This window comes from Diadema antillarum, unplaced genomic scaffold (assembly GCF_040938485.1).
Source record: "Diadema antillarum isolate AM-2024a unplaced genomic scaffold, OU_Dant_1.0 scf00000029, whole genome shotgun sequence".
Taxonomy (NCBI): Eukaryota; Metazoa; Echinodermata; class Echinoidea; order Diadematoida; family Diadematidae; genus Diadema; species Diadema antillarum.
In genome coordinates this window covers 8477597-8504567 of record NW_027270918.1, presented here as the reverse complement: position 1 = coordinate 8504567, position 26971 = coordinate 8477597, and the positions used below count along the sequence as shown (strand labels likewise).

The window sequence follows — 26971 nt, the reverse complement described above, 5'->3', positions numbered from 1 at the left end:
TCCAAAAACAAAGTAAAACAAAGCGATCGTAATAAAGTGTGGGTCCCACACTTTATTAGAATCGCTCTTTTTTGGATATCTCAGCCATTTCAAAACCAATTTTCATCAAATAAACATTGAATTCCTCATAGAATTACATGCTCTTTCATATTTCATAGCAGGTTTCTCATTATCTCACCAAGAAATGTTAGAAACTTGAAATTAGGTCTCAACCAAAACTATACAATCCCTTTAAAGAGTAGGACATATTTACTGTGCATGCCTTGCATTAGTCGTGTGTTTGGCAATTTGTCTGCAGTATTTCTGCTCCACACATTATATATGTACCCAAGACTCACCATATCAGGCCTATAAATATGATTGTACATAAGCATGGTCTCTCTTTATCCTGAGGACATTAATTGACTGCGACATGACTTTCTGGGTGAGAGTTGAGGACAGGCTGCCACTAGTCTTACATGCAAGCTTGTGATTATGTGCTATTGTGGGTGATACCAGTTTTGAGTGAAGATCAGATTTCACTTCTGGCCTAAGACTCTAATTGAAGTCCTTTTGGTTTTTTGATCAAACAGGGATGGCACACACTCTTGAAGCTTGACGAAACAAGTAGCAGTACAGTCATCATTTTTCTTTTCCTGTCACTCAGAAACTGTCTTTCTATGCATTGTTACTCTCACAGGGGAGCTATTAGGGTTCTCTTCTGCAGAAAGTGAAAGGTGCTGCATGTGATTGGAAGCCTCATTGTGATTTTTTTTTTCAGTGAGTAGACACAAACAATGACAAAAGCCCAAGTGGTTAAGTTTTACAGTTTTGAATAAGTTATTAGACAATTTTTCATTGCTTCTTTCTGTTTAATTGTAGGAGCAAAAGTAATGGACATTGATGATATGCTAAAAAGTTACATGACTAATGTGGGAATGATGTAACAATATTTTTTCTTTGTTATGTGAGAGACATTTTGCCAGTAAGTTAGTAATCAAAAGTTTCCCTTGCACATTTTGTTTGTACAACATTCTGGCGTAGATTACACTTTGGTCCCTTTTTCATGAGGTAATCACAAAATTTTCTCCGATGATTTCCCATAGCTCTATTACATGGCTTAGATAAAACCTTTATTAAAGTTAGAGAGCATCATGGACCCCCTTTTTTTCTTTCCCCTCAAATCTCACGAGACAGGTGTCTGTACCCACTTCCACTGGGCGGAAAGTCAAGGATAACTAGGGTGTGATGCCATGGTTAGTAATATGATGAGATTGGTCTACGATTAAAGCAGCAGCAGCAGTGGCGACAATGTCACTGCTGCCTGCCTGCGTAAATCTACCAAAATAGCTCGAGTCGGGGCTGCTGTCCGATCGCATTTTAGACAAAAACTGTGCTTTTTTCCTCTCTGAGAACAGGTTTCCATGGCTTACCTCAACAAATTTTCCTGTCATGTATAGTGAAGAAACTGCAACAAGTCCCTTCCTCCACATCAGCCTGAAATTGAATATGTTCTAGGAGAGAAGGCCAATGGGAAGCCAGCTCATGTCCGAGCTTGTTGGAAGGCCACATTAGTGTAAATGTCAAGGAACATTAATTTCCTTTCTTCCTCATGGGGAGAATATTCCTGCATCCTACAGAAATAGTAATGATTATGACTAAATGGAAGAACCCTGTAGTCAGTCAGTAACGATCACTTGGCATTGTGTCATTTTCGTGTAAAGGAAAAATCAGGTAGATCTACTTTGTCAAGGCAGAGTGTTTCCTGTGCAAGTTTGGCTAAGTTTGTTCAGTTGGTGACATATGGGCGTTGCTTCTGGAGTCTTTTAAGCTTAGGGAACTAGGTAGATCACAAGAAAAGAGTCAAACTGGAATGAAGTCACTGAACATGTCGTCGGTTGAGAATGATAAGGGCATCAAGTTGCCACTAAACCCATAGTGTTCGAGACAACTTAACGCCCTTCTCATTCTCAACAGACGATGTGCTCAGAGTTTTGAGTCATAAGTCCAGAAATTTCCAGAAATTCATTTATGTGTTTTTCAACATTTGACACATCTCTTGAAGTAAGGTTACTCAGGAAGGTTTTGTCTGTTCTTCTTTATCTGAACTGGTCAGAGTTTCGATTTACCGTAGAAAAGCTCAAATTGCAGGCATGATGCAGGACCTCATTTCATCTGTATGTTCATAGAGTGGAACATTGTTGCCTGCAGAAAGGTCAGAGCACCTTTAAATTTTTGAGAAAACCCGGTAGTAATATGACATCATGATGTGGACAGACCTGTCAACTTCCTCCAGGATGTGTCATGTGTCGTATAACCCACCTCTGGTGCAGTATCGACAATGAGTAAGGGGGTGTCTCAGTCTGGTATTAATCCTGCCTGGCCTCTCTCTGGATGTAACTGTGGTGGATGGTTGGATCTGTGGTTGAATGAGAGGTCCCCCAACTTGAGAGGCACCTGGACAGACGAAGGCCACTGTCAGTCATTGTGTCGCAACCTGACATGCTCTGGAAGTTTTACATTATTTAGATCAGTGTAAAGGAGTTGGGTGTTGGTTCTGATGATGAAAGCTGCATTCATGCTTATTGAATGTTACTCAGGGTTGTTTTTTTTTTGTACTTGATGATGGAGATGATCTGCAGTTGTTGATGTGCTCACTTCAATGGTAGTATATTCCAATACAGGCATATCAACACTACCTCTGTCAGAGAATTATCATACCTCGTGGAAAGACTTTAATTGTTTGGTTATTTGTTCATATTTTTCAATGATGAGTCACGCTTTTCTTTTTTCTATCCCCTGATAATAAACACTAATGGCATTTTATGGAAGTCCATTTCAAAGGAAATCACATCAATTCAGCATTAAGGACCTTCCCATGATAAGTTTAATGACAAGTGTGGAGGCCTACCAAAAAGAAAAAAAGGATATTTCCCCTTCATTAATCCTGCAAAGCGAACTTATGTCATTGGATTTTTTTTCTTGATCAAAGATATCAGGAGATAAGTCACTACACTTAGTCCTTGTCTGCATTTGATATTGCTTCTTAAGTACATTAACTGACTTGTGTAACATGCCTTATGCTTTCTTTTCTGAAGCTTAGTATTGCAAAAGAGTGTGTTGTTGGCCCACATTTTGAATACACTCTTTTTTTCTCACTAATTCAACTGAAAGATGTGAGAGGTTTACTATCTTGATTAACCAGGTTCAGAGATTTTCAGAGATTTTCAGAGAATTCTAAGATTTAAATCCAGGGCATTAGGTAGGACCTATGTAGATTAGATTGAAGTATGCAATAAGAGAAATGGCTTGGGAAAGATGGGAGAGACGTAGGAAGACATGCCTTTAATTTTCAATGAGTGCATTCCTCTGGAAATAAGGGGAAGCGATACCCAGCTTGTCTTGCTCGCCTCAAAGAGGCATTAGTGTGTGCTGATCACATCTCTTTCGCAGGATAATTTGGAGGGATTTCCGCCCTGCGTGACTATGTTTTGCCAGATTGATCCATAGCAGAGGCTCAAATAAAACATAGTGGCCCTCCAAGTGCCTGTCCTGTCATGGAATCAAAGTCAGTAGCAGGTAATGAGTGGATTTCCAGTTTCCTTGAAAGAAAGAAAGAAAAGATGCTTTGATCCCGGGGACTGTGCGATATGAGCTGCATTTAATGCATGTGACTTGCCAATTTTGTGTCAGCTAAGCGCCCTTGTTGGTCATACCCCACAGCATTACTTTTCAGCAGAAAGTTAAAGAGTTCCTTGACAAGTCTGTAATGTATCTCTCTCGTTTCTCCCATCTAAGGTCAGCAAACTCATGCCTTCCTGTCTGTTTGATTGACAGAAGATGAGAAGCAACTGGAATCCTGGTTGGTTGATTCAGGCTGGTGAAGGTGTGATGCCTTGAACCATGCACTATCGTCATTCCTAGTTAAAAAGATGATACTCCTTTACAAGCAATAGGATTATCAGTTAGGGTACATTCGGTTCAGTATTCTAGATTGACTTTAGAAAAGGGATATGAAATACTAGACCTAATCACTTTTACCAATCTTCACCTAAAGAGGCAAGCATAGTTTTTATTTTTGTTTTAAATGGAGGAATTGTTTTTGTGGCAGTGATTATGATGAAAATATCCTTTACTTTACAAGTAAGTAAAATATGAGACAAATAACCTTGGAAGAAAGTACGAGGGCTTGAAAAGAAGATGTGACAAAAGAAGCAATTAGTTGTATGCAGTTGGCAGGTTGCTTCAATTGGAAATGGATGATAACGGATAGTTCCGTGACCGTTGTCATCTACAGCCATATACCTTTTAATCATTTTGATTGAAATAGAGGAAAATGTCTGGAAGGGAAATTGCAGAGGAAATCGAGGGAGGTAGCCTGAATTGCTTGCCTTCAGTCAATACACAGGATTTTATACAATCTAGTTGTCTTCATAAATTGATTAAAGTTGACTTTAATTGGAGCTCCCCAGTGGATTCGGAATACAATTTGCCAGTATGAGCTCTACATTTGGCCATCAGCCAGCCGTGATACCCTGTCCACTGCATGCACCTGTATCTGAATTCACCTGATCAACAATTCCTGTTTTGCAGACATGTGACCCTCAGAAAAGGGTTTAACAGGAGGTTTGCTTAACTGTTATCGTTGCAAGCAAGGGGTACTGTGAAGTTTTGATCTGCACAAATCTGTGGGAGAATATAAGTCATAATGTCATCAGTTTGTTGGATTTGTTTCTGTTGTAATCTCCTCTTACATTAAGGAATGATTATATTAACTATTATTTTTTCAACTCTGCTGCTTAATTTGAACATAAGCAGAGATGCCACAGTTGTGCCTTATCTTCTATCTCAGTGTTTTTGTTCAGACTGAAGATAAGATTTTTGTTTCAGGCTGTGATCTCTGTTTGATATACTAAAGGGCTTTTTACACTTGCAAATTTTTGCTTAGTCCCGTACCAATGGTGGGGCTAAGGGGGCCTTAGCCCCACCGTTGCCCCCCCCCCCTTAGCCCCACCGTTGGTACCGGACTTTCCTTAGCCCACTTTCTGTTTACACTTGTTTTTGCGAAAGTGGGCTAGCCCCACCGATAATCCTGTACTATCTGGCCCTGCAAAATAACAGAGTTATTAGCACCGCAATTGCAGTGCTAACCCCGCAATTGCGGTGCCAGGCAAGCGAGTGTAAACAGAACGAAAAAATAATCCGGGGCTAAGCGACGGAGACGAAGTCCGACCCCCCACTAACCAATCAGAAACGAGGTAATCAAGTGTTGTCGGTGCGTGCCTGTACTTGTACAGTGCACAGCATAATCATAAATATTCATGTGGTTTGGAAAGTACGGGGCTAAGAAATATGAGTGTAGAAAGGTCAGTTTTCTCCTTAGCCCAGGACAAGAGCTTAGTACGGGATTTATTGGCGAGTGTAAAAAGCTGAAAAATTTGGTACGGGACTAACGATAGTCCTGGGTCAGAGAAAGTACGGGGTTAAGAAACACAAGTGTAAAAAGGGCTTTATTGTAAGCGACCATTCTTCATTTGTTTACTTTATATGGGATGGTGCTGTGGTTGTTAATGTTTTTACCGGGCTGAATGATTATGAAGTAAGATTCAACATCAGATTCAGTTCACATCATCAGACTATTTCAGATAGGAAGAAAAAGGAATGATGAAGACACATTACAGCTTTCTACAAATGAGTGAAAGAAGAATAAATAAGTCTCTAATGCAGTGCTGAAAACCCTTGATCTCTATTAGTTTATCAGCAACAGAGAGAGTGAGAGATAGAGAAAGAAAGAGGAGAGTGTGTCAGTATTTTTCTGTGAGGTTGGAGGAAGCTTAAATTGAAGTAAATGGTTGAGTGCAAGAGATAAAGACAGCATGCTTACGTGACATTTGCTAGAATGATTGCAGAGTGATTACTCTGTTCCAATGATATGACAGAATGCAACATTTTTTGTTGAAACAGTCTTCCAAAGCCTGATTCTATACAGTGGTTGCAGTATGAGAAATGAGAAGTACTCTGTACCGTGTGACTAATGACTCAGGTGTTAACCAGTGGTGAAGTTAGATCAGAGTTTCACTCAGTGTTGTGGTCTTGAGGCTGCCGCCCAGTTGATTGGTATCTGGCAAGTGTTGGCTGAAAATCATTTCTTGATCCCATGCTTGGCACCATCACTTCAAAATCTAGGGATAGCTGATGCTGACTGTCCCTGGCCTATGTTCACATCCTGATGTTATTCAGAGAAAGAGTGAGTTGTTTGTCCTTTTTGAGAGATGGTACACTGAGTGATTAACCCTTTATATGTGCTAAGGTGCTGAGCATGACCTGCCAAGCTTTTTCATCAGCATTCAGAAGTACATCCAAATTTGATCTCATTATAAAGGTGGCAAACACACTCAGGTGTAGCAATATAAGTCCAACCTGAAGGTCATGATGACACGACAGGGATTGGGGAATTAGGTAATCCCTATTCATTGACAATTAGTTTCTACACATCTGTGCCAATCAGCAGAGAAAGCACTTCAGCTGTGTGTCAATTGGTGGATGAAGAACAGTAAGGGTTAATCATCTTGTCATATTTATGGTCTTAGTAACATGGTTATCCTATTCCATATTGGAATGGAAAGACAGGATGATAGTCTTGTACCATATTTACCCATTGCTGTTACAAACACCAGACACAAACCCTGCACAAAAGTCGTTGGGAAACTACAAAATGCATGTGGAACTGGTTAATATGGAAACAAACCAGAGCACTCTTTAGATCCATACCATCCTTTTTTCCTCTCTTGAATGTTAGCAGAGCCTGCAGTGCTTGATGAATTGTGTGGCGATATGCTTCCTGATCACATAGTACATGACTCATTTGATCACTGAATTTTACAAAGTGTAAAGCATTAAACTTGTGATCTCATTTCACTTTGTATTCCTAGGTCAATTGCCACTGTCCAAGCAGTCATCTCTAGACAGCAGCTCAGAGATTCCTCCAAATCGTCCATCTGACCTTGAGGCAGAACTCAACAAGGGTCTAACGGAAGAGTTCTCCAAGAAGCTCGCCGAGTGGGAGAAGAAGAAAAAGACCAGCTATGGCGCTACCAGCCCTAAGACCGAACCTAAGCAGAGGAAACCCGGCAAGGAGAAGAAGGACAGCACCAAGATGGCCAAAGAGAAGGAGAAGCAGAAGACCAAGGAGTCTCCGCTGCTCACCAGACGGAGCAAGTCACCTGAAGCCAAAGTCACCCGAAACATAGTGGTGATCGAGGACGAGGATGGGCAGCTGAAGCTGGAAGGTGCCACCAAGGAATTCTCCAAGCGCTTCCAGGAGTGGGAGAAGATGCGCAGTCAGTCGTCCCTGACCTCGGACAGTGACTCCCCATCTCAGCGGGTGAAGAAGCAGGGGTCAGAAGACAGGGTGTCCCAGGCCCCCAAAAAGGGCAGAGTGATGTCAGACAGTGTAGGAAACGCAGCGACAGGTGCAACCACAAAGGAAGTCAGTGGGCAGAGTACACCAGCACCGACTGCCACATCTCAGGAGGCAGGGTCACAGTCTGAGTTTCCTGATGACTCTCGGGCGGGGGATGATGCGGTGTTTGCCGAGCAGGATGAACACATCACCAAACTGGAAGAAAAGAACACCTTCCTAGCAACGCAGCTCAAGAGGAAAGATGTGAATCTTCAGGCGGTGCAGTCTGAACTTGAAACGATGCAGCACCAACTTGAGCAGATTGGGGGCAGCAAAAGAGGTAAGAAATAACACTAACATCAGTTTAACACCACAAACATTATCCAGAACATATTATGTAAATTTATATTATCTTATACCTTGAAAGAGCTTTATACATAATGAGCATTTGGCTAATACCATGAAGTGCCTAAATGCATGACAGACACAAATTGCCTTTTGCTGCAGATTTAACACCATACATTAATCATGCTGCATTCTCTCCTTCCAGGGTATTTTCTTGTATCAGGGTTGGCCCACTCATGCTATGTAACATACAGATGAGACATACTGTATGAAATATGTGTCTTTTGGCTACCAATATGTCTCCTGAGTATGTGTGAACCTGCAGGTTTTGCACCAATTCATACACAGTTTAAGAGATTTCAGTAGAAAATAAAAAGAATTAAAGGAAGAATGCATCCCATAAAATTAAAAGAGGCAGAAATCACATATCACTTTGCTTTAAACTATGTCAAAATTTGATTCAAAATGGGATAAATGCTCCCCTGCATATTGTAGGGCACATGCATGTACATTGTGGAAACAGACTGTCTTGGAAGACACTGAATGAAGGCACATCACAGCCATGTTGGTGTGAATAAGATCATTTGGTGCATGGAAGACTTGCTTTAGCGATAATCATCAGGAGCGATCCTGGAGAGCCACCTTGTGGTTCCCTGACAGGATGAGGCTCCACGGACCCATCTTGTTTGTGTTCCAGGGATGGGTGCGTGATGGTCCTTGAGGAGGGGGGAAATTGGGCAAATTTGCGCCTGTCATGCAGGCGGAACTCTCCGAGCCCGTGAATCGGCACGTTTCTCTCGCTTGCCAGTCTGTCAATCAAGCTGTGCGGGCCCCACGAACTTCAATGTTGCATTAAGTGAATCCCTTCCTATGCCGTGGCATCAGTTCTTCATGTGGAGGCTGCAAAAATTATTTCAGCAAGGTTTATTACAGACAGAGGTCTAGTGCAGATAGGAAGGCCAATACAAAACAACATCATCAGTTTTCTGGTCAGAAATTCAGGTCAGATTTATAACCCAAGAGAAGGAAATATACATACAAGAGAATATAGAAATATGTCTATGTGAAATGACTTTCATCGTACAGGCAGCAAGTAAATCTTGTAATGGACCCTTTCTGCAATAATCCTTTCATTACACCTGCACTTTCAATTATGCAATGATTTATTACTTTTTGTCACAAGCACAATATGACTTTATTGTTCAGATATTGTTGATATAATTGATGATGCTATTATCTTCCGTCTGACTACTCAAACATTGTGATGAATGTATTGCACTTCAGATCTATTAGTCTAAACATATTATTTCTACCTCCATGGTCTAAATCACATTTTGCATTCATATTAGACAATGGATGTACGTTATCTCAAAGGGCAGAAAGAAACAGCTGTGGCATTAATAATGTTGCAGCGTATGACAGATAAAGCGGCAGCTGGGATTCTACATCAACAGACTTTGAATGTGAATGCTTAGATGTGGGTTGTCTAGTGCTTGCATGGTTGTCAACCAGCAGCCATGTGGCTCAACAGCTGAATGTTTGTACCTGCATGCAGCATTTCGTAGAAATTCCTCCCCACGTAGCTAGCCCTAGTGAGAACACTAATGCTCCTTTCTGCCATGATGTACTGTGAACTCAAATGAAAAGCACTCAATCTAAAATTTTTCACATATTTTGTGGATGAAAATCTGCCAGAACTAATAAGCGCTTGATAATTTTTGCCACAACAAAGGCTGGAAAGTACTGTTTTCATTAATGTGTGAGAAGCCCACACCAGGTTTCTGAGGATTTTACCCCCTACCATTCTTTGTCACTATTCTGTCACCAATCACTGTCTGTCTTATCTGTCTGTGCTTTCCTTTCTTGCCCCCCTTTCTTTGTCATTTTCCCCTTACTCTCCTCTTTCTATCACCTCTCTGAGGGATCTCTCCCATCTCTCTCTCTCCCTTTCTTTTCCTACCATATTTGTTGTATGTTGTTTGTGTCTCCATTCACAACTGTTTCAGTCCATCACTAACTCTGCCTTGATGCATTCAGGTCATGGAAAGTTTCGCTCGATTTAAGAATACAGGGCACACAAGAGAACGAAGGGTAGAGATGGAGGGAGGGAGAGCTGGAGTAATGAACACTTGTTACAAAGGTTAACCACGTCATAGGGTGCTGGGAATTCTTCACCAAATCGGATGAATCAATGCCTATATATAGTCAGAGGTGTAACATTTCCCAACCTCCCAAGGAATGTGTCTCGAAAGTCAAGAGTCTCTATCTTTTAACCTGTCTGGCAAGAAGTGTGACATTTTGCCCAGAGGCAACGGAGGATTCTTGTTTCATTCATATCTTCCATGTCACTTCTTGTTGCAGATTTAAGCTGTATGATCAGCATAGTACTTTTTTTCTTTTCAGTCTGTGCAGAAGTTGTAAAGGTTCATCTTTGTCAGAATAAAAAATACCTGCAACCAGTTTTTCTGTCAAAATTACGTAATCAAGGATGCTGTCAGAACAAAACAGTTTTAAATGGTCCAGTTTTTTTAGGGAATAAACATACAACTGCAATGTTGAAAGTGAAGCAAAATCATAATTTACCTCAAATCTTTCTGTATGACAATGGAGATAGAAAACAAGCAGATTTCTCAGATCTGTCTGTTATCATGCTCCTTCTTGTATGCATATCAATTCAGATGCTCTGTCTTCTTCCTGTCCTCTGCATTATTTGTCACTTTTTCTATCATTCCTACTTTGTCTCATCTTGCTGTTATTTTTCATGTTCTCTGCTACTGTTTATTATTACAGATTTTTTCAGTACTTCGTAGTGATCTCTTCCATGCCTCTGTGTGTATTACCATGTCTTCAGTGTTTCTCTGTTCACTCCATTTCCATCTTCCGTGATGTTCTTCTACCACTGTATTACCATTCCATTGTTTCCATTGCTGTAGGTCTACTTTGAATTTTACTGTGTTTTCTTGTACAAACCAAGCATGCACATAGGCTTACTGACTGTAAATGTAGATATCAGATGCCTCCCAACCCCCTAATACCCCACGGCTTGTTGAACCCCTCCCGCAACCTGTTGCACACATTGTCTGCCTCTCCCACCAGATCTCTCCCACAAGCGCATGAGCACCTGCTCCTCTATTGGGGAGTCTCTCCTGGAGGAAGAACTGAACGACATCAAATCACAGGTGGAGATACTGGAGCAGCAGTACCAGAGGAGGAAGGAGGCGCCTGGTATCCCTCCGCTACCACCAGCATCAGCAGCATCATCATCATCCGCACCATCCTGCCAAACAACATCACCCCTTGATGACCCGACCCAGGAGGGTACTAGTCCTGAGGACAAGACCCCTGACACTGGGTCGGAGGTCGTTGAAGGGTTAGAAGAGAGCGATGGCAGAGGGGTGGTAGACGGGTGCACCTCAACAGGTCGGTGTCTCTAAGAGCTGAGATGCTTTGTTTTCTTCCTAACATGTCATGAACTGTCCAATTTTCTTTCCTCCAATCTCTCCTCATTCTCTTTTAACAAGGATTGGTGTCTTGGAGTTTCTGGCTCGATTTAACGGCATGAACTGTCTGCAACGTTACATTGTCTCCCATGTCTTGTGAGATATCATCAGTGGTGGGATTGTACAGAGGAGAATCTTTTTCCTTCTCTCCAGTAGTGGAGCGTGTTTGCAGTGTGTATATTCATTTATTGATGTCATTTTAGATGAATGGCCCTTAATTATAAAATAATATTTCATAGACTTATCATTGCGGGTAGCATAGACCAGGAATATTAAAGCATCATTTCTCAAATCTATCCTTGTCACTGTATGTGCTTTTTTGTTTTTTATTGTTCTTTGTTTTTCCTTTTTTACGGCTTTGCAGCTGTATATCAAAAACAGTGGCATATAAAGGTCTGGTGCCATAACCTTTTGCACTTTTGAAATATCTTTTTGGTCAAGGCCTGGGAATAAATTTTGATAGTGGAGAGAACCTATATCTGTCATGTGATTCTCTGTCTGTTTTCAAGAGACTTATCAAAGGCAGCTTTTCAAATCTAATCACTAAGTTGTTTTCTTATAAAGTAATGTGCATATAAACTGAGCTTCATAGGAAAGATTTCTTTTTTTTCTTTATAACTTAGTCATTGCTTTTCACACCTTGCATTCAGTTTTTTAAGGTTAAGCCATCCAGTATCATAGTGAAATAGTACATTTTTAACCTCTTCTCTGAAAAAACACTTTTGCAAAAATTGTTTATGATGTATTTTTGGGATTACATTAAGTGATGATTTAAGGAGGATAGTGAATTGTGTCAGTTTCAGGTTGTTGAAGTTTTGTGGCATGAGCTATGATTTGATTCAACTTTTTTCACTACCATTTTGGAAGTGTTTGTGAAATGATTAATATTGATACAATTTATATGAGTTCGAAGGCAGTATGCAGTGGAAAAATATTGTTTTAAAAGGCAGTACTTTAGTGACAAAAAAGATTGACAAAAGGGTATAATTATTTTGTGGTCATTCTCTTGATAAGAAGGGATTCATATTCAATTTTCTAGATTTTGCTTCAATAACAACAAAATTAGAAAAAATGCAGGTTTTCAAAAGCCAATGTTATTGAAGTGTGCTGTGGTATGGAAGGCAATTGAAGTTGCAGCAAAAGTCTAAACATAATTTTTTTTTCTCGTGGGAGTGGAGTAGGAGGATGGAAACAAACCCTTGGATTGTGTAAAAATGCAAATACTGAGCAAAAGATATATAAAATGGACGGTGTCACTTACAGCAATAGTAAAGGTGTAAATTTTTCCTTTCTTGGTTGCATTTCATTTGTCAAGTTATTTCATCTGAGTATCACAGGCAAATTGTAAATATCCTAGAAAAGTGACAGCCTGACTTTTTAGAATAAAGAAAAAGATAGTGATTTAAGCAGGGATATTGAAATCATGTACTTCTTCTATCTCCTTGCACAAAACAAACACTTAGGAGTTGTTTCTTGTGATTTTTTTTTTGTTGTAATTTCCTTTGGGGTAGGCCCTATTGTTTATTTTTATGATTCTGTGCCTGCTGAAGTCATAATTGAGAAGTATGATACATCAAAACCCAAGTCTCCATTTCTGTTCTTATCAACCTTCCTGCACCAATAATACTAAAACAGAAGGCATATTCTGCAAGAGAGGTTACACTTAAGTGAAGAAAGGGGAAGATGGTGAGCCGATGGATATTCGTGACTCAGTGGACATAATTCTTTCATTTAGAGATGCCGAACTGATGCTTCCTTTCATTGGACCCTCGCGATACTGAGTGATTTGTGAAGAATGCGGTCTTTGCCTGAGAGTTTCAACAAAGATAGCTCACACACACAAACACACACATATACAGACATGCATGCAGATGCTTTCAAATCTACCCTGTCCCCTCTTGAGATGTTTTGTTTTATTTTGTTTTACCACATAACACTGGACCCCAAGGCCTGACTATAAAATATTCAGGAGAGGATGTTGGACTTGATACATTTCAGCCTGAGCTCAGATAATTCATGCCATGGAGCAACCTATGCTCTTATAGATTGGGACCAGCTGTAAATATGTTTTCACTCTAGTAAAAAGCCCATGGCACCTTAAAGGGCCTTGAATGAATCCGTTATGAAGTCCCAGTTTAATATGGGTGGATTTCTAGGATGGTCCTTACTTGAAGGCATTTGTACATACTTACGTGCACTCACAAAGTCATTTACACACCCAAGAGCAGATGCCTTAAAATAATGGTTTGTTAGTCCTGAATTTTGAATATTATTTACAGAAGCCAAAGATGACAAACATGTATATGTGAATAGCAGCAAAGAGTTTGTTTTTCCAAATTCATTTTTGTGTGTGTGTGGTAAATTGCACTGGTGACATATGTAGAGATGACTACTCTGAGACTTGGTTTCTGGACTTTTTGTATCTTGACTTGTTCCCATCACTCTGTGAGATGTTTTATCCTGATAATTCTGTCTCTATTTTTGCAGTGTGGAAATGCCAGTTGCCTCTAACTGTGGTTGAATTAACACTGGAAAATTCTTTTATTAATGATTCTTCTTGATTTTACTGATTGGTCCCATATTTTCTTCATAACAAGATATTTTGATTTTATGCACATTTGATCAACTCTTGCATTTTGATTCCCCCAAATACCCTTTTAATTCTGTCTGTTGTATGCATGTGCTTGCGCATTGTGTCAATGTAATTCTTACTAGCATTAGATCTCCCCTGAACTTTAAAATGTGCTGGTATAACTTTCATCTCTGAGGCTTATGCATTTTATGGCTTCATGTGCAACACTGCTCACACAAAATTTGCAATTTGCAAATAGATCTTGTCTGCAATTACTAGGTCTTATGTACATGCATAAGCCTCTATCTGTCTCTTCTTAATTTTCTATTATATTGACATTGAAAACATGATAGTGGAGAATTACATTTGTTGCAGTTGATAGATCAAGTCAATATTCATTTATGGTGTACCAGAGGTGGTTGTATTCACCTAGTTTATGAGTGAACTGACCTGCAAATCTGGGAATGTATTGAAGTAAGTGAAGAATACCCAATGTGCACTATGGTATGCCACTTTGAGGAGCAGTAAATATTATGAGCAACTCTGGTGCAAATGTGTGGAGTAAGACTTCATTTAAAAAAACGAAGATAAAAATGCAAAACAGAGAATGAAGTGTTCTTGTTACTTACCCCCTAAAATAATATAATAATTACTTATCCCTATAATGACTTTTCTGCACAAAATTCAAGACCCTCTCAAGTTCCCGGAGAAGACAGAAGCAGAGGTGCAGACAGCCGATGTGTCTCCTCGACAGCAGGGCGCCCCCAACGAGGATCTGAAGCGCAGTCTCCAGCAGCGGGAAAACATGATCCGGCTCCTGCAGTTGGAACTGGAGCGTCAGTCGCAGGAGATATCCTATCTCCGTAACCAGGGCAACGTCTTCAAGAGAGCCAAAAGCTTCTCAGCTAGAGACAGGAGCTATGTAAGTTTGATGCGTCTGTGTTATTTTTAGTTTTTATGTTCGAACTGTGTAGTATGCCTAAACAGCACCTGTATGCAAAGAATCATTAGGTAATTAGCTAGAACAGAACTCAACCAAATCGTAGGTTAACATAACGTCTCGTAGAGATACCATCACAAGCTTTCTGGTGTTTTTAGTTTATTTGATTTTGATGGATGGATGTTATTCTTTTCTAAACAAAGTTTATAAGTTGCTGCCCTCATGCACAAATAAAGTTTGGCTGACGTGGTATTTATATGTGTATTAGTCCAATGGCCACTTGAACATCAACTTACAACATAATTCTACATTAGAAAGGATATTTAACATTAAAGGTCACTGACAGTGGCAGTGTTTTCAGAATTGAAGTAGAAACAGTGATTTGTGTGACATTTCAAGCACCAGTCCTTACCTGTCAAAACAATCCTGGAAGTGTTTGCTGATGCTTGTACACCAACTCATTCCTTGGGCAAATACCTGCGCCCAAATGCAAACATTGTGCAACACAAGGAAGATTGTAGATGATATTTGCTCTGAGTATTTCATGCAGCCAGTCTCAACATCAGTGATTGTTTTGTATGTCCGCATGGTTTCCTTGTGTAGCTGTAATGTACAAACATGATGCTTTGTCATCCTTGTTTAAAGAGGGTAATATTCATTGGGAAAACAAAGTTAATGTGTATGTGTGATTGACAATGATCCATTGGCTATTGAAATCTGATGGGTCCTTTGCAATGTCTATGTCGATTTAATCATCTTATGGGGGGTTGGATACCAATATTTGTTTTCACCAGTGATCCTGAGACACAGAATATGCATGCAGTTGTATGTGTCCATGAAATTCAATATGGTTGGTTTTCATTCACAAGGAATTCCACTAATTCAAGTATGTTATAGATATTCATATTGCACAATGGTGTGTTCTTTAACTTGTAAATATAGGGAAACTAGGAAGGTCAGTTTTGTTATGAAGAAAATGCATTGTATTGTCACAGAATCCAGTCCACATGCAGTCCATGGATCCTATTGTGGGACGGAATCTTGGACATACCAAGCCCTCCAAGGATTCCCTGTCCACTCTATCCATCTCAGAGTCCACGGAATCCAGACAAGATGGGAGTCCATCCTTGGAAACGTTACATATATCAGGTATGATGGATGAGGAGGAGGAGGACAGGAGATGATGAGGGAGGAGCAGGAAAGAGAAGGGAGGAGGAGGAAGAAGAGGAGAGGAGGAGGGAGATGAGAAAAGGAGGAAGAAGAGTATGGGCATAGGGGAGGAAGAAGAAGAAGAGTAGAGAAGGAGGAGGAGGAGGAAGAGGAGGAGGAGGAAGAGGAGGAGGAGGAGGAGGAGGAGGAAGAGGAAGGCACAGGAGAGGGAAAGGGAAAGAGATACTGGGAAAGAGGAAAATGAAGAGGAGGAGGGGTGGGGTGGGGGAGTGGAGTAGTAAGAAGAACTCACCAGGGGATTATTTTATAAAGAAAACTGCTTTTGAGTTACATTGATTTATGTAGTTACCAAAGTAATACTGGCCGTCAAAATGTTAAATGCTCATCATTTTTGTCAAGCCACTGTCAAGTTGCATCTGCGTTCATTGCATCTGCATTTATTGCCAGTTGTGATTGTAAAGTGCTATATGAACTATGTGTCCAACTATCACTATTACTTTTAGCCTTATTCCAACTGAAAACCCAATATTTAATGAATTTCTTAATCACATTCTCTGTCATTTTATGTGTGGTTTTGTTTTGTGGTATACTAAAGTCACATAATGCCTCTAACTTTAAGCTAGAAAGATTATTACAAAATGAGGTCATTCTCTTAGACTGTGTGTGGTTGTGTGGGATACCTTTCTGCACAATATGGCATCTGCTTTTGAAAAGCAATTTCGCAGGGGACCTAGTGTACCTTTAATTTACCCAACAGGGAATTACAATATGTCAGAGGCAGTATGTTAACTATTGTTAATACTATTGTATCATAACATTTCTTCTCTATGAACATTTATGGGTATCATGCATGCAATGCTGTAATCGGATAGTCTATTGTTAAAATTTCAGTGCTATGGTTTCATATTTCATTGCAATTGATTCAGTGAGATCTAGATATTGAAGTGTAACATGAAAGGTCAAGTTAGGATTCTATGGAGTTAGCTTGTTTGAGTAAAATCTGTCACCATTTGACAGTCCCTGGATGTATAGGGTGTGAACATCTGTGTAAGAGAGGGGTTTTGAAGCTAACTTTGTCTTGTCCCAGGGGGTTTGTATGTGACTCAGGCTAATTGTTGTGACATATGTTCACACAGACACAGCTAAGCGTGCACATCAAGAAGTGGAGTGAATGGTGCAGGACAGAAGTAAGAATTTATGAATAGATTTTTTTTTTTTTTGAAGGGGGGGGGGCGAGGAGGGAGAGGAAACAGTGACAGGAGCATGGACTGAGCTAGAGGAGAAAGATAAAAAAGAAAAAACAACCAGAATGGTAAACTGTACAAATAACAAACATATGGCACTGAGAATAAGAGTAGATTCCTCAAGGCAGGGGGGGGGGGGGGGGGGGGGGGGGAGAAAGAGAAGATGGATTATGAAAAGGAGCATATGAATAAAGGGATCAAATGTTAGAACAAATAGATAAAAAAAGTATATAGGAAAAATAGATATGAGGGAGAAGGAGACGAAATGAGTAATAAAAGACTACACAAGATTTTGTGATTAAAAGGGAGTGCTGACAGGAAACCTTGCACTAAAAGATATAAATATAACAACTTGCTGTCTTCTGGCCTCTCAGTGTTGTCATGGTAACAAACTGTGTGATAATGAATGCCATATTACAGAGGAGAGTGAGCAGTGGTCACTTGTCTCTCTTCACTGACCATGTCTGCTCTGACCAAGGCCTGTTTCCTGACAATTATGAGCTGTTGTGGGAACTGGAACAAATTGTCAGACTTCCAGCATGTTCTTGAGCTCACTTATGGATTATTCAGGTCTTTCTGTATTTTCTCGTATAAATGCCCCTTTGTCTGTGTTAGAAATAATGGAACTTTTTTTACTAGGAAAGAGAACATGCATCATTTGTGACATGGATGAAAGAGACACATGGGGAAGCTGTAGAATTAAAAGGGGAACATATTATTGATTGGTTAGATTACAATATATCATCGTTTCTTTCTTTTGGGGGGAAATAGGGTGTAGGCAGGTAACAGCAATTTATTGACTGCACACATGCATATGTATGTCATCGTAATAAGTCATGTATTGTATGATGATAGATTGTTGAAAATAATGGCTTTTTGTGTTTATCATTTCTGTTGGATGATGTTTGCAGCGGAAGACATTAGGATGGATGATGATGCATCCAAGAAACATATGACGAGCGATCCACCCCTTGCCAGCTCGTCCCCAACCAACTCACGCATCCAAACACAGCAACCACAGCAAGTCTCCGACAAACAGGTATTACAGTTCTCTTCCTTATCTCTCTCTCTCTCTCTCTCTCTCCTGTACTTTAGTACATAACCACATTGACAGTATGGACAAGAATACTGTAAAACATGATATATTCGCAGCATGAAATTTTCGTGAATTGGAGCCGACGGCCTTTTTTGCGGCATGAAATTTTCGCGAATTGCCACTGGCATTCAATGCATATAGTGTAGACAAGAACTTTTGCTTGCATTTTGATTTCGCGAATCTTGGCGCTTGCGAAATTCGCAAAATTAAAATGCATGCGAACTTTCCTAGTTTTACAGTAAATAGTTTTACCACTATGAAGATCAGACCTTGCAGACTGTCCATTTATGTATCTATAGAAATCAGCTTCTGCAATGAGCAAAGATGTAATGTTTGTTCTGTAATGTCCTGCAGTGACTTCTGGTGACCTGTGACCTCTTCAACTTTTTTACTGTCATGGCTATGACCTTGCCTTGTGTAACATTAACATTATTAGCACAGTCACATAGTAGACATTAAAATCTTAGGTGAGTGTACTAGAGGGTCACACCTGTAGAGCCTACATTCTACATGCTGGTAGGGACACTTGATACTGTTACAGTACAACTTCTTCTACAGTGGTTTGCTCTGGTATAGCTGTGAAGAATGTTGTTTCCAGCAAGCTGCAGTGAGTTTTATAAAGTCACAGCCTTGAACTGTGACTACATTCAGTGTGCTTTTGTAGCATGCATTTCATGTACAGGTAGCATTTTCACAGATGGAATACTTCCAGAGTGAGGTTGATTAGAAAAAGTAAAGCTTCATGTCGTGTGAGCATTACATGGAAGGAAATATGATCCTTGTTTTCATTGTGCCCTTCCCTTTGGACATTAAAATATCCCAGCTACTATGATTCTCATGTTCTCAGTTCTCAGTTCTCAGTTCATATGTTCACATGTCTTTTTGTGTTGTTTGTTTGATTCGCAAAAGTGATGGTTAGGAAAGTGCATAATGTAGAACAATTTAATATTTTATTGCAATTTATGGTACAGCTGTCCTGGCGATCATTCCGCAGTTAACATATGTAAATGTGTTTTGTTTGTTTGTTTATTTATTCCCGTCACAATAAATCAAACATATACAAATATAAAAATGATACAATGTTGAAAGCGGCTGGATAAGCCTCACTCAGTAAATATTGCCATCATGGCTTACTGTTTTTCAGGAGGGTCCAGTTACATTTACAAATCATTTACTGCATAAAACTACTTATTATACAATTACACACAAACAAATCAAAAACGCCCCCCCCCCCCCATCCTAACATTTTGACTATGTGTTACCACACATAGTCAAAGTAGGATTAGAGCTGTTTCATTAAGTTTTTGCAACATTTGTGCACAAAAACAATCACAGTTTTAAAACATTTCATTGTAACTCCTGACCCAGTAGCCCTCTGGTTTTGAAGGTTTGTTTTTCTGTCCCTGTTTTGTGTGCATTCACATCATTAGACACAATATTGAATGTACCTTTACTGAGTCTGGTTGTCACAGTACCTGATAAATCATCATTTTGTATATCCATGAGAGGGTCTTGGAAGATGAAAACAATGCAATTTATTCAAAGTTTTCTTCACCATGTTCTTTTTCAGAAGCAAACCAGTACTAAAGAAGACTCTGAAAAGCGACAGTATCCTGGTCTGTATGGTCCCATTGAGACATCTACCAGAAGAAGGAGAGGAAACGACGTCCAAGAAGAGGGTAGCAGAGAATCAAAGACAGAGGCCACTGGCAGCACCCACAAGGAGGCAGAGAGAGAAGCAGATGCACCACGGGAGGAGTCAGTGGAGGACATGGTCGCCAGGAGGAGAGCTAGACGTGAGGCTAGGAGGAACATCAGACTTGGTATCACCTCAAACCAAGACAAACCACCTCTTCCAGAGACAAGGGAGGACTCCAAAACAAGTGTATCATCCACTGGGAGATCAGCTGCTGATAAATCAGTGCCTCCAGCGGCAAGTCCAACTGCTCAAGCAAGAGTGAAGGAAAGCGTTGCAGAGAGTCCGCGTTCAAGGCGACGACGGGACCGACAAAGTGGATCTCAACTCCAGTCTCCTACAGGAGAGCAGACAGAGCAGCCATTCAAGATCCCTCTATCCCCTCAGAGCAAAGATCGCCAGGAGAGGGAGGTGTTTTCAGACACGACAAATGACAGTGAGCAGGAGTCTATATCGCTTCGTTCAGACTCAGACATTCGTAGGAGATTTGAAAGCATTCTCGCCCATCGGCGCAGAGAGTCCTCTGATTCAGTGAGCAGTTCTCGTAGGAGTTCACCGTCTACCGGGAGACTGTACGATTCCAACTTCTCAAGGCAAAAAACCAATGGTGATGTGCAAAATCTGCGAAAGAAGTTCTCTGGAAGTACTGGCCCAAGTACAGTCCAAGCTGGTCCAGTGAAGCAGAAGAGTAAGTCATTGAAGTATGAGAAAGAGAGACCGAGGGAGGGATCTGTGAAGGCACTCAGTCAAGCCTTTACAGAATCTACCGAAGAGAAGAAGGGTGCTGGAGGTGGATCGACCAAAACTTCTCCTCAGAGCTTATCCCCAGCTTCTTCCTCTGGTTCTTTGTCCACTGGCATTGCTGAGAAGATCAAGAGACTGAAGAGTCCCCCAGGAGATGAAAAGCCTCTGGAGAGGCGGAAATCTGCAGATCTTATCAAGGCAAGGGTTGCACAGCTGCAGCATTCGCCTGGTGAGAAGACCAATCAATCTGAAACAGAACACAGGAAATCCACATCAGCCATCCAAGCAACCAGAAACAAGTTTGAGAGGAATACTAGTCCAGAACCAAGTAGTGCCACCCCCAAGAAGATTTCAGGAAGGATCTCCTACACTGTGTCTGTCACAGACAGTGACAAGGAGAATTCTGAATCATCAAGACTAGATGACCGGTCCAGCAGGCAGAAGTCAAAGTCATCAAGGCTTGCTGCAGTCACAGAAACGCCAAGCTCACAAAAGAAGCAAGATACTGTCACATATACTGTCAGCTCACATGGCAGAAGGCGTCATGGGATGGTAGCTGACAACAAAAACAACAGCAACAGCAAGCAGAGTGAACCGGAGGTGACAGAAGTGCCAACCCAATTAACTGGTCAAGTATCTGAAAAAACTGGTCATGAGGAGGTAAAGAGCTCCCGACATACGAAGGATGAGCAGTCTCATTCTTCCATAGTAAAAGAACTAGAAGGGAACAAAGATAAAGGAGGCCGAAGAAGGAGGCGAGAGAGGCAAAGAGCAGCAGCTCAGGAGGAACAAAAGAAGGAAGATGCCTCAAAACCAGATGCTCCAACAAGAGAACAGCCCAAAACAGAAGCAGTGAGAGATGTACCACAAGAAAATAAGGAATCAACACAAAAGCGAGCAGATGAACCTGTTAAAGCAAAAGATGTTGAAAAGCCTGAATCTGGAAAGAAGAGCAGGAGGAGGAGCAGGCAGAAGAAGGCCCAGGCTGAGGAGGCAGCTTCTCAAGAGGCAAAGAAAATCCAGGAAACCACAGAAAATCAGGAGGAAGAAAAGAAAACTGAAAAGAAATATGAGAAGAAGGAGGATGTCACCAAGCCCTCTGAAAGGCATATCCAGAAAAAGGACAAGGAGTCCACTCTGACGGCCCTCAAGAGGATGGTCAGCAAACGTGAGGATACCAAGCCAGAGGTCAAGGTGCGTGACCCAGCCAAGTCCCGACTGGAGGCAGAAAACAAATCCAGCAGCATTGACAGTGCAGAGGGTCAAGATTACCCTGACCTGCTGGCTCAGACGAGACAACGTGAGAAAGACAAAGGTAACACCCTGGAAGAAGGCAACGGCAATGGTAAGCGGCGGCCTAGATCCATGGTGGCAGAGTCAGGACTCAAGGGGGCAGCAGCAGCTATCGGACATCCTCTGCCCAAGCAGACTGATGATGATGAGGAGCAGGAAAAGGAGAAGGGCAAAGACAAGGAGAAGGAGAAAGAGAAGGATAAGGCCAAGGAGGAAGAAGAAGATGACAGGCGATCCAGAAAAGAAACAGGAAGGCGTGGACGTTTCCTCTCAAAGGCAGACAAACTTAATAAGCTGGACCTCTTCAGAAGAGCAAGGTCTGTTGGGCCAGGGAAGGCCAAAGACAGATCTCCAAGTGCTGAGAGGAAGTCCTCCAGTAAAGGGATCAGGTCCAGCTCCATGGATAGGTCCAAGAAGGCAAGCAGGGCCAAGTCTCCTGATCCAGTCAAGTCAAGCAAGAAGAAGGGTGGCTCCATCGGAGGATTCCTCAAGGCATCAAAGTGAGTAGTTCTAGATGGCAGTGATGAAATGAAAGCAATAGTTCAGAGAAAACCACTGGACAGCTGATGATGTTAAGATGATTATTATGTGGTGTTTTTTTTTAGATTAATATAAAAGTCGCTAACTCAGCTAATGTGTTGCTTCATTGTGGCTATCTTGTCAGTTGACACTCATATTCCCCATAAAGAACTCCAGTCACGTGTTTACCTGGTAGTTTAGGAGAAAATGTGTAAAGACACTCTTCATTGTATTTCACAGACAATGATGTGATGGGATGTGTACTGCAAGGTAGTTTGAGCCTACAGACCAGTACATACATGTAGGTAGTATAGAGAAAATCATGTATTTAGTGCTGTAAGCACTGAAGCTCATGAGATGTTCTGTCCAATGATGTAAGAGTTACATGACCAAGATTGCCATTTCAGATGATTTTATATCATTTCCTAACATTTTCTCTTGCTTGTTATTGGCATGTTTTACTTTCTCTGATCATTTTTTTTTCTTCACAGCTTTGATTACAAATATTTTTATTTTAGTACGTTTTACACCATAAGCAAGCAGTTGACTCAAATAGATATTAATATAAATATATAAATAAGCAAGTAATCCATTTCCTGTCACACATCTCCCATGTAAGTAAGTTATGAACATTTGAAGATGTGACAAAGGCTTGAACTCATGGATATAGGTTTGCTAAATCTGGTACACTTCAGCTTCCTTTTGATTAGCTCCACTCTGGAGTATGATTGCGTGCATGACATTTATGTTTTAAAACCTTGACTTGTGCATGAATAAACATAACAGTATTAACAGTGTCCATTAGTTTATATGTGTAGTTCATCTTCTCTTGAGAGAAATCCCACACCAGTGAAAAGATAATCTGATAGAAAAAGTGTAAAATTTTAGAAGCACAGCAGTGAAAATCTGATAAAATCTGATAAAAAGGAAGTTTGTCAAGTTTCACTAGAAATTTGTGAAGTTTCACTAGTTTTCATATAACAGTTCTTGAATAGTCGATATGAATATCTAATGAGAAAGTAGATGATGTCATCACCTTACAGCTTTGTCATGTATTTTGTTCACAAAAGCTTGAAACTTCCAATTTTTTGTTCAATGCAATTATGTGCCAGTTTCAAATCCTAAGTGTATATCTGACTGATCATTATTTTGAAGTTATTCAGCCAGGAATATCATGTTTTACAGTTTAATAGCACACAAATTGAATTTTTGTAACTTTTTTGTACATGATTGATGGAAAAATTAGGTGATTACTAAGTAAACTCACTCATTTGCATTTTATCCATATCAACTGTTTTGCAAAAATTAGCAAATTTTACAGTTTTATAACTTGTTTAATTTTCATCCCATTTTGATAACATTTTTACTATTGTGCTTCAAGTTTTACTTTCTTTTTAGAATATTTCTTACTGGTTCTGAATTCCCCTTTAAATAGTATCACCCCCCCTTTTTTTTTCACTCATGCACTGGTCAAAGCTGGGAGGCAAGCTATCTATGTAATGTGCAGACAAATGCCCGCGTTGGAGTCACAGACAGAAAAGTATTTGAAATTTGCAATGTAGCATTATTGGATTGAAAAATAAGAAACTAGATGTATGTTTGGCAATATGAAGTTTGATATCTTAGCTACTTCCAGTCTGAATATCAAAATCTATGAATAATATTAGATTTAAAACTCTTTGGTTTTCAAGAAGTATTTTTACTGTGGGTGCATTAAATTGACCTTTTGTATATGTGCATACGATTAATCTATATACCATGTACTACACTCTTTGACAGCATCTAAGGAAACAAGCCAATTTCTCAACACTGTGATTTTGCAGTGCTCAGTGGTGTCACAGTTTCTAATTATCTATGATGAAATCACATAGATAACAAGGAATATTTTATATATAAACAGCAAGCACATAGTCTAAAAAATCATACAGGAATCAGGAACTCAGCATTGGGTGGGATTTATCGGGCTGATCTTTTCACTGTACTAACACCTGCCTTGCATGTGCATGTTATATTCATCACTCACATAGAACTGACGAAGCACTGGATTCATTCGATGAAAGTGGCGATAGTGAATATGATGATGATGGTGATGATGATGAGGAGGCGAATAGCAATGACTTGTGGAGTGACCTGGAAGAGTGCTACCGAATCGTCTTTGACTGCCACAGCGTTCTAACCAAACTGGAGTTGGGTGAGCGAAGGCAGGCCTTCACGTGGCCCATGTCCGTTGGGCGGCAAGCAGCCATGCTCAGCTGACGCCAACGGTCCTTGTCAGCGAATGCTGCCCTCGCGGCTGACGACACCACCATCCATACTTTGCATGACATCCTTGCTACCTCAGACTTCCAAATTGCAGCTTCATAATACTTCGCATCACGAAGCATGTTCAGTTAGTAGCACACCTACACGCATGAACACTTAAATTACATATATTCATAAGCACAGATTATGGTCAGCAACAAACTCATAGCACTGTCAGGATTAAATGATTAAGAAAATACGGTTGGACATTCAAAACCAAATACATAAGTTGTGGTTTGCTTCATCTTTCCAGTGCAAGATACCAGCTGGTCTTCACTTAGGTATTTTTTCATGTTTTTAGTTTTAAAAAAATTTTCAGAAACTTTTGCAAAATATTCATTGACTATGTGTTAGATTTCCTATCAATGTGTGGACTAGATATTCATGTGAACATTTGCTATAATGAAATTTTGATATAATGAATGAAAACTGCTGGTCCCGAGGACTTCGTTATAATGGGAGTCCACTGTAGTGATATTTCCCCTTTCCCTTCTTCTGTCCTGCATTTACAGGGTGTGAATAAAGATCTCAGCGGTGGCCGATGAGCAAATCATCACTAGAGGGCAGACTTTCTCTCCTGCATACCAACACTTTGAATGCTGGGATATGTTCGGACACATCCCATCATCGTGGGAGAGACTGCGTGAATTCACCAGTTCTCTTACTGACCAGTTACTCAAGGTTCCTGAATGGATTCGCTGATTGCCTTATGGAAAGCTGCATGGTGTCGTCGAGGAGATTCTTTCGTACAGACAATTTTTACTGGTGTCAAGAAAAGAAAATTATCATAGACTCTGGCATGAAGTCTGATGTACCATGTGATGACAGATTTCAACTGAAAGTGAAATCTTGATGAGTGGAAACAGGCACAATATGTGTGCATGATTTAATTATATGAAGAAGGGTAGATTGAATACTATGAATATCCATTGGAAATGTATTATCCTTGTCAGATGAAATGGTGCTATATGAGAAGGAGATGATATTTTACTTGTATTGCCTTTGAGCCTTACACAATGATCGACTTGCAAGAGAATCGATATCACAATACTCTGTGATAAATATTGATCAGTTATAATGTAGAAAATATTTAATGACAAACAAAGAAAGACAGGGTGATGATTTGTATGTCCTATGCCTTCATATTTTTGACACTTCTGGCTGTCCTCACTTTTGTTTGCATAAAAGAAAAACATTTTATACTAAGATGCATGTACTATGTGTAAATATTTGAGTAATATATGAATATTTTCTTAATTGATTATAGCGTACTGTATTCACCAAGATGTATTGCCATATTTTGTATACATGTATGTTTGAATATGAGTAGAATTTCAACATGCTTGTCTTAAGATTAGAATTCTATGTGCTGTTGATCTACTGCACCATAGAAGTCTTGAACAGGATTTATAAAACAAAGGATGGATGTAGTTACACATGCACATGATTATCCTGTGAAGTCCACTTTTTAAACTTTAGCCTGATGGCCATGTACATAAAAGCTTCTAGTCTCACCTTTTATCATATATCTGCAAGTCTGAGGGCCAAATTGTGTATTTACATTAATATAGAGAAAAATAGATTTACAACTTTACATAATAACTGTGCCTGAAAATTGACAGCCATAATATGTATTGAAGAATGATACTTGGCATTGCAGTCGTGTATATACCATCATAGTATTGGTTTCTTACTCATTATTTTTACAAGAAACAGTTGAGAGGTGTATCACAATGTATTTTTTATAAAATTAGTAATGTAAAATGTAGTCACAAAGTAAGCTTTGATGGTACATAGTACTGTAAATATTATAATACTTATTTGATCGTTGCATAGAAATATTATGTTTGTAAACGATGTGTACCATTGTGGTGCTCAACTCTGATTAAAACATTTCTGTTATTTTAATTTGATTAGATGAAAAAGTGTAATATTCAAGACAGAATGGTGAATTTTTATATCTTTCTCTTTTATATTTGACTCTATTTTTTTTTCAGACAGTCTTGCCCTGTTGTAAAACTGAGAAATGTGTCAAAAGCTGCTGCGTTGTATTTTTTTGAGTATCACTGCAATAGTGTAAACATGGGCTACCTCACCGATACATACACAACACATATGTAGCACAGTAATAGGACGCATTCAGCAGGGTTGTGCATTTTGTTCTTGGATA

The 26971-nt window shown here is 40.0% G+C and overlaps 1 protein-coding gene across 3 annotated transcripts in view; it reads left to right on the top strand.

The window, feature by feature from the left end:
* The window catches only part of LOC139739272 (uncharacterized), a 126070-nt gene extending 100625 nt beyond the window's left edge, over positions 1-25445 (top strand). The window contains exons 6-13 of one of the 3 annotated variants that reach the window (XR_011711507.1): positions 6912-7721; positions 10823-11146; positions 14488-14720; positions 15734-15887; positions 18064-18191; positions 19819-22481; positions 24528-24889; positions 25314-25445. Coding sequence is in view for 2 of the 3 variants with exons in the window: in XM_071649888.1 (XP_071505989.1) it covers positions 6912-7721; positions 10823-11146; positions 14488-14720; positions 15734-15887; positions 18064-18191; positions 19819-22481; positions 24528-24756 (4541 nt within the window). In the remaining variant the exon portion in view is untranslated. Of the gene's footprint in view, positions 1-6911; positions 7722-10822; positions 11147-14487; positions 14721-15733; positions 15888-18063; positions 18192-19818; positions 22482-24527; positions 25102-25313 lie in introns of those variants that run through there. The other 2 variants (XM_071649896.1, XM_071649888.1) reach the window with 2 other exon arrangements.
* Positions 25446-26971: the final 1526 nt, after the last annotated feature.